This window comes from Cuculus canorus, chromosome 25 (assembly GCF_017976375.1).
Source record: "Cuculus canorus isolate bCucCan1 chromosome 25, bCucCan1.pri, whole genome shotgun sequence".
NCBI lineage: Eukaryota > Metazoa > Chordata > Aves > Cuculiformes > Cuculidae > Cuculus > Cuculus canorus.
Genome location: NC_071425.1, coordinates 7,415,028 through 7,423,314, shown reverse-complemented (window position 1 = coordinate 7,423,314; position 8,287 = coordinate 7,415,028). Strand labels below are relative to the sequence as shown.

Here is an 8,287-nt window from a genome sequence, read left to right as displayed (position 1 = left end):
GCCCCATGGAGAAGATATGCTATGAGAGAGACAATGCTGCTGGGTTTGTGAACTGAGACATGTGTGTCCTGGGCTGAAAGTGGGTGCTGAGACCTTAGGAAAAGATGAGACATTGAGTGGTGTGAGGTGGATCTCTCTGCTCTCAGCACTGCCTCGAGGCTTTTCAGGGTGACACAGGAGTGTGATCCCCCTCCATCCCAGAAAGGTGCAAGCCCAGGGCAGCTGGGAAGAAGAGCGAGGGACAGAGCAGCTCCCCTCCCTCTGCATTGAGCCACAGGCAATGCTGTTGCCTCGCAGGACTCCCTCTGTTCTCCCTGAGTGTAGCGAAGATGCTGAGGGTTTCTGACATCCAAGAAAATGACACCTCAGGGTGTCAGAAAGAGTTGTAAAACCCCAGCCTTCCCTCTGCTCCTCAGTGTCCCCTGTCCCCACCATCCCCATCACCCCCTGCTGCAGAGCAGGGCTGACTCCTTGCAGCCAGAGGGCAGAGGCCCTGCTCCTCCCGGCACATTTGACCAGCTCCAAGCAGGGCTCCAGCTGAAGGAAGGGCTGTGAGAGAAGGGAGAGGATGTGTGCATCAGGGGAGGGGAATGAGAAATGGCTGTGATTTTGTTCAGGAAATTCTTGCCTAACTTCTCACTGTCTTTTCCTCCTGTGACAGTGCCCCATGCCCAGAGGCAGCAGATGTCCAACAGCAGCTCCATCACACAGTTCCTCCTCCTGGCATTCACAGACACACGGGAGCTGCAGCTCTTGCACTTCTGGCTCTTCCTGGGCATCTACCTGGCTGCCCTCCTGGGCAACAGCCTCATCATCACCACCATCACCTGCGACCACCACCTCCACACTCCCATGTACTTCTTCCTCCTCAACCTCTCCCTCCTTGACCTGGGCTCCATCTCCACCATTGTCCCCAAATCCATGGCCAATTCCTTCTGGGACACCAAGGCCATTTCCTATGGAGGATGTGTTGCCCAAGTCTTCCTGTATGTCTTTCTCATTACAGCAGAGTATTCTCTTCTCACCATCATGTCCTACGACCGCTATGTTGCCATCTGCAAACCCCTGCACTACGGGACCCTCCTGGACAGCAGAGCTTGTGTCCACATGGCAGCAGCTGCCTGGGGCAGTTGTTTCCTCTATGCTCTGCTGCACACGGCCAATACTTTCTCCCTGCCCCTCTGCCAGGGCAATGCTGTGCATCAGTTCTTCTGTGAAATCCCCCAGATCCTTAAGCTCTCCTGCTCACACTCCTACCTGAGGGAAGCAGGGCTTCTTGTGGTCAGTTGCTTAGTAGCATTTGGCTGTTTTGTTTTCATTGTGGTGTCCTATGTGCAGATCTTCAGGGCCGTGCTGAGGATCCCCTCTGAGGAGGGACGCCACAAAGCCCTTTCCACGTGCCTCCCTCACCTGACCGTGGTTTCCCTGTTTCTCAGTACTGACATATTTACACACCTGAAGCCCCACTCCATCTCCTCCCCAACCCTGGACCTGGTGGTTTCAGTTCTGTACACGGTGGTGCCTCCAGCAGTGAACCCCCTCATCTACAGCTTGAGGAACCAGGAGCTTAGAGCTACCTTATGCCAACTGCCCCAATGCACGTGGTTTCACTGATAATAACCTGCCTCCCCTTCTCTGCTCCTTTCCCAGAGTTTATCTCAGGCTAGAGTCTGTTCTTTGCCCTTGTGATAATCCCACTCAGAGATCATCTTCTGGGCTGGTGTTACTTGTCTTGAGGTTTTATCCAGTTGTGTCTGACCATGGCACAACACTGTACCAGATGTGACCTCCCCAAACTCAGCTCTTCAACAAAAGGGCATCTCCCAGGTGCGGTGCCTTAAGGCTGAGCTCTTCCTCCAGAGGTGCTGCCAATAAAATACCCAAGGAACTGGTCTTTGAAAGAGTCTTTTGTTCTTGTGCTCTCCTTTCATTTGGGAACCATTGGGTTCCACTGGATGAAAAGTTCTGGTTTTAGAAGTTCTTTTCTTGGTGTCCAGTGCAGTGGAGATGGTGCGTGGGCTCCCCATTACCTCCTCGGGCTGCTTCACGTATGACAGGACTGATGGCACATACTAGTCTCTTGCGAAAATGGGTTTGGAGGGGTGAGGAGAGGATGGGGACTCATCATCTGCCTTTGGTTGGGGGCGAATGGAGACTCAGAAGGTGAAACACCCTCAAAGGTGATGTTCCCCAAAAGTGAAGCACTGAATCAAGGTGTCCACAAACAAGGATTGTAAAGCACCATGGGAGTGAGTGGGGACCCAGCAGGCAGAGGGAAGGGGGACTGGAGATATGCGGTAGCTGTCTGAGGAGGCCCAGGGATCTCGTGCTGTCCTGGGCAGTGGGGCTGGTGGGGGCAGAGAAGAGGTCAAATGCAGCCGGGGATGAGGATCACCTACAACACGAGTGCAGGAGAGCCTGTGAGTGCCTGGCCTCTGTTTCCTTGTGTCATTACTGCAAGCAGCAGCTGATGTGCGAAAGCAGACAAGGGGGGGCTGGGAGCATTCATTAGAGCTTGGCGTTGTTCGCCTTGAAGACCTTGGAAGCTGATAATGAAGGAGCCAGCTAGCAGAAGTTTATTGATGAGTAGGCATTGGAATGCAGAAAGCTGGTTGCATTTGGTTCAGGAGTTTGAAAACAGCCAGAGGAGACTGAGTCTGCGCAAAGTTCAAAAAGAAATATATTCATCCCAAGCAAGACTTCCTACTTCATCCCTAAGACCCAGCTGATTCACAGAAGGCCATTATTCTTCTTTTCTTCTCATCCCCTGGTCAGATTTTGGGAAGAGAGGAAGCAAAAGCAGTTGAGCAGCCTGGTCTGACCTGAGCTCTGGCTCTGCTTCGAGTTGGGGTTTGGACTAGAGATCACTTGAGCTCTCTTATTCCCTAAGTTTTCCTATGCACAGAAGGTGTAGAGACCCACTTACTAGGCTGCCCTGAGCCTCCCCCAGCAGGCCAAAGTGTGCCCTCACACCTCACTCTGTGGGCCCCTAACTCCATCCTGGCAGACCTCCTCCAGATCCTCTCCAGTTTCTCCATTTTCCTTTTGAAATGTGAGACTCTTTGGGTCCTGCGGCATCGTCCTGGTGCCAGAAGAGTGAGGGCAGTGATTGTCTCCTTGGCACAGTGTCAGGAGTTGCTCACTCTGCTCAATTCCAGTGAGTGGCTGGGGGTGGGCAAGAACTTGCCAGGGGGACACAGACAGGACAGCTGACACCAGCTGACCAGAGGGAGATTCCATAGCATTAATGCCACAGTTAGTGATAAAACCTGTGGCAGAAGAAGAAAGAAATGGAGGATTTTATCGTTTAAGTATAAAACTTATATATGGTGGTGGTAGACTGGAAAGTGTCATTCTGCTTGAGGGAGGTGGCAAAAAACAATGCAAAGGCATTGCAAAAACAATTTGCATTGGTTTTGGTTTTGGCTTATGTTGTTTTTTATCTTTTTTCTTTCACCTATTAAACTATTTTCAGCTCAGCCCACAAGTCAAAAAACATTTCTGTGGAGCAGCACAGGCAGAGACCTGGCCAGCTGAGGAATGCCGGGGAACCGGCTAGCCCAGAATGCTGCTGGTGGTTAGCTCTTTCTGCCGGGATCGCTTTCATTGCAAAAGGCAAATCTCGAATAGAAGAACACTGTACTGTAGATCCTTTGTCTGTGACTTTACGGTTCACAGCTAAACCTGTCTGTCTAACTAACAATGAGAAGTAACTTCTTTCCTGAAAGAGTGCTTGTGAATCACATCTCTTCTAGAACTGTCAATGTAAAATGCACAAAATGTTTAGGAATCTGTATAAGTATTGCTTTTTTAGGTGCGCAGCAATGTGCTCAGGAGAGACCTGATGTCACAGTAAGGCCACTCTGCACCATCTTCCATAGGCCATGGAGACTGGGGGAACTCCCTGAGCACTGGCACCACTCACACATTACATGTCCTTTCTGGGAATGGCCAAAGGATGAGCAGGGGAGAGAATGGCTGCGCCCCAGACCTTGTCCACTTGGAGCCCTTTCCTGGGCATCTGAATAAGAGGGGGACTGGATTTCTCGTGGGCAGATTATTTCTTACCATCCTTCTGTGACCTGACTCTTCAAGGACCTGAATAAGCTATGACCTGGCCCTTTAGTTTCCCAAACCTGGTATGACCTGGAACTTCTATGACCTGACTCTTGCATGACCCCTCTGTTATCCAACCCTTCTATTACCCAAATGAACCCTCATGCTTCTTGACTCAAATATTCTATGACCCAAATCTTCTATGACCCAATCCTTCTATGAACCTTCTGTCACTGGACTATTCTCTTACTCCTCTATGACCCATCTCACATATAACCTGACTCTTCTGTGATCCATCTCTTATATGATGAGGCCCTTCTATGATGTAAGCCTTCTATGACCTTCTATGACCCAGCTGTTCTCTGAATCTTCTATGATGCAACTTTCTATGACAATTTCTTATGACTCTTCTATGATATGAATCATCTATTCTGCAACAATTCTATGATCAGACAGAGTTAAAAACAGACTTTTTTATCACCTGACTCTTCTGGGTTCCAACCCTTCCATGACCCAACAGTTCTATGAGCCAACCCTTGTATTAACTGACCCTTCTATGATCTGACTCCTCCACAACTCCTCTCTCACCCCGACTCTTACATGAGCCATCTCTTGTATCACCCAACACTTCTGTGACCTGACTCTTCTATGACTTGACCCTTCTATCATCCTTCTATGTCTGGATGTTTCTATGATCTGACACTTCTATGACGCGACCTTTCTTTGGTGCAACACTTATGTGACCTTCCATGACCCAACATTTCTGGGTACCTTCTATGACCAAACTCTTCTATGACCCATCTCTTCTATCACCCCACTGTTCTATGATCCCACTGTAACCCAAGACATCTAAAACCTAAACCTGCTGTGAACCAAGTCTTCTATGACCCAACTCTTCTCTGACCCTGTTATGGCATTCTATGACCCGACAACTCTAGGGATCTATGACCCAAATCTTCTGTGATCTACCTCCTTTATGATCCAAATACTTTATGACCAAATCATTTTATGACCCAACTCTTATATGACCCGGCACATCTATGAACTGATCCTTCCATGACTCTTCCATGACCCGATTCTTCGATGACTTGATTGTTCCTTAACACTTCTACGGCCTAACTCTTCTATGACCAAACCCATCTAAAACCTAAAACTCTCAAACTTGTATGACTTGTCTCTTACAAGATCCAAATATTCTATCATCATTTTATGACCTTGATCTTCTATGACCTGAGACTTCTACGACCCTAGACTTCTATGACCTGACTCTTCTCACATCCAAGTTTTCTGTTATTCTTTTATGACCCAACTCTTCTGCAACTGCATGGAGCTGTGGGAGAGCCTTGGCATCTCCCATAACTCTACAGGCCTGTGTTTGGGATTCCATGGAATAACTGCTCCCTATTTCATTCAACGGTGTGAGACTATTCATGACTCAAGTGTCTTTGTGGTTAAAGCCAGATGTGCCTTCCCAGGGCTGGAGATCAAGGCTTGGCCTTTCTGCTTCATCAGAGACAGGCTTTTCTCAGCGCTATTGCCTGCTGCAATCATGGCCTCTCGTTCTCAGCTCTAACAAGTCCCTGGGGAGGCTTTGTCAGGAATGATCCTCACTGAGACAAATTAATACTTCAAGATACATTGAGTTCTGCTTTAGACTTCTTGAGAGCTTTGCTCCATCTCTTTACAGCAACTGAGGTCCAAGGGCTCAGCAGCAATCCACCCTGGGTCTCATTAAAATAGAGAAAGCTGACCCTAACCCGTACGACCCTAACTCTAACAGCTAACCCTAATGGTCTCCTAACTCTAACTCTAACACCTAACCCTTAACACCTAATGGCCCCGGCCCCAGCCCCAACGGCCACCTAACCCTAATCCCTAGCCTTAACAGCTCACCCTGATTCTAACGCCCCCCTAGCCCTAAAATTAACTCCTAACCACCTAATCCAACCTCAACGGCACCCCAAACCCCAACGGCACCCCAAACCCCAACCCTAATGGCCTGGACCCCCGACCCTGACCCTAAGCCCTGACCCCTAACTTTAATGGCACCCTAACCTCTAACCCTAGAGAGCCCCCAAACCTAACGGCTCCTAACCCCCAACCCTACTAGCCCCCAACCTTAAACCCTAATCGTAACCCAAACCCTAAAGACAATAATGACCCTCACCCCAATGACCCTAACCCCAACGACCCAACTCTAATCCTACCCCCTAACCTCTCACCACTAGCCCTAATCCCCAAACCAACACTCGCCCCAAACCCTAACGGCCTCTAACCCCAACTCCATAACCCTAACCCCCTATGCCAAACCCCTCATAACCCTAACGCCTAACCCCTAACACCTAACCAAAACACTAACCACCAAACCCCCAGCAGCCCTAACCCCCAAACCCTACCTTTAAACCCCCAACCCTCAGCAGCCCCTACCTTTAACCCCCTGACCCCCTAACCAAAACCCCCAACCCCCTAACCAAAAACGTAACCCCCTAACCCCCAGTGGCCCTAACCAACACCCCACCCCCCCCCAACTCCCCCACCTTCCCTAACCAAAACCCTAACCGCCTACTCCCAACCAAAACCCCAACCCCTAGCGGCCTCAACCCACAACCAAAACCCTAACCACCTACCCCCAACCCCCCCACCCAAAACCCCAACCCCCAGACCTAACTGTAAATCTTATGACCCTAACCCTAACAACCCCAAACCTTACCCCAACCCAATTGACCCGAACTCTAACCCTAACATTCTAGCCCCAACCCTAATGACCCTAACCCTAATAAACCTAACCCTAGCAACTCATTCCCCAAACCCCAAACCCTAACATCCCCAAACACTGGTCCTGATGGACCTAAACAACCCTAACAGAACTGTAGTCCTTACCCTAACGACCCTAACCTTTACCCAAACTTTAACCCCACCTTAACCCTAACAACCCTAACAGTTTAACCCAAATGACCCTAACAACCCTGACCATAACCCTAACCCCTAATAGGTTAGGCTCCACAGCTCCCCAGAAATGGCATTCCTGAGTGTTGGAAAATTTTATCCTTTCTCAAAAAAAAAAAAAAAAAAAAAAACAAACAAAAAACGGGCCTAGCTCAGCCTGCACCCAAACATTGGTGATGAACATTGCCTTGCAGACTGGCTGGGATTGGCAAAAAAACCCTACCTGGGGGGAAAGAAATATCCTCCAGCTGGGTTTGGGTTTTTTTGTTCTATTGCCTGGAAAGCAAAACAAAAGTAAAAGGAAACAACAATAAGTGACACCCACTTCCACAGACCCAGACACCCCTTCTGCTACACACACCCACCCATGCACCCACCAAAACACTCCCCCAGAGACACGTTCAGACATATCAAATGCTTGCACACATGTATCAAGTGCTTCCTTCTAGGCACCAGGGGCTTGCTTGCTTGCATGCACCAAGGCCAGGCTTGCATCAAGTCCTTGCTCACACCAACCTCTTGCATCACATACTTGCTTACATGTAAACACCAAGGACCTGTTTGCTTGCATACAATTCATAACATCACGGGCCAGGAGCCAAGTCCTTGCTTTGGGGGCTTCCTTCAAGTCCTTGCTTTGGGACCATGCACCAAATACTTCCTGACATGCTTACACACCCGCATCAAGTCCTTTCACCTAGGGCAGGTGGGCTGGCTGGCTTCCATCAAGGGCACACACCAAGGGTGGGCAGGCTGGCTGCCTTCTATCCAGCCTTGGCAGAAAGTGCTTGCTTGTATGCACACACCAAGGGCTTGCTGGCATCAAATGCACACACTAAAGGCTGTCTTGCTTACATGCCTGCATCAAACTCTGGCATCAAGTGCTTGCTTGCATGCTTCTGTCAAGGGCTGGCATCAAGTGCTTGCATGCCTGCATTAAGTCTTTGCATCAGGTCCTTGCTTTAAGCATACACTCCAAGGGCGGTCCTGCTTGCACCAAGTCTTTGCCTCAAGTGGAAGCACCAAGGCCTGGCTTGCACACAAATGCTGGCTTTCCTTACACCAAGGGCTGGCTTGCCGGTACGTATCAAAGACTTATGTTCACCAAGGGCTGGCTCGCTTGCATGCATCCGACACTTGTGTTCCCCTTGCCTATCCATCACCACCCTTCCCCACACAGATTATCCCCCTGAATCTGAAAAGCAATATTGAATGAGTCACCCTAATACTCAGCAATAGCTTAACAATTCCAGACATCTTGTTTCCATTTGGGAATAGCAACTAT

The 8,287-nt window shown here is 49.4% G+C and overlaps 1 protein-coding gene across 1 annotated transcript; it reads left to right on the top strand.

Annotated features, from left to right (window-relative positions):
- Window positions 1-684: 684 nt before the first annotated feature.
- LOC128854497 (olfactory receptor 14A16-like) lies at window positions 685-1,614 on the top strand. The gene has a single exon (XM_054088059.1). The coding sequence runs from the start codon at window positions 685-687 to the stop codon at window positions 1,612-1,614; it is 930 nt and encodes a 309-aa protein (XP_053944034.1).
- The last annotated feature ends 6,673 nt before the right edge of the window (window positions 1,615-8,287 follow it).

Bases quoted from the DNA above. Each gene is read 5' to 3' on its own strand.
- LOC128854497 (XM_054088059.1), top strand. From the start codon at position 685: ATGTCCAACAGCAGCTCCATCACACAGTTCCTCCTCCTGGCATTCACA.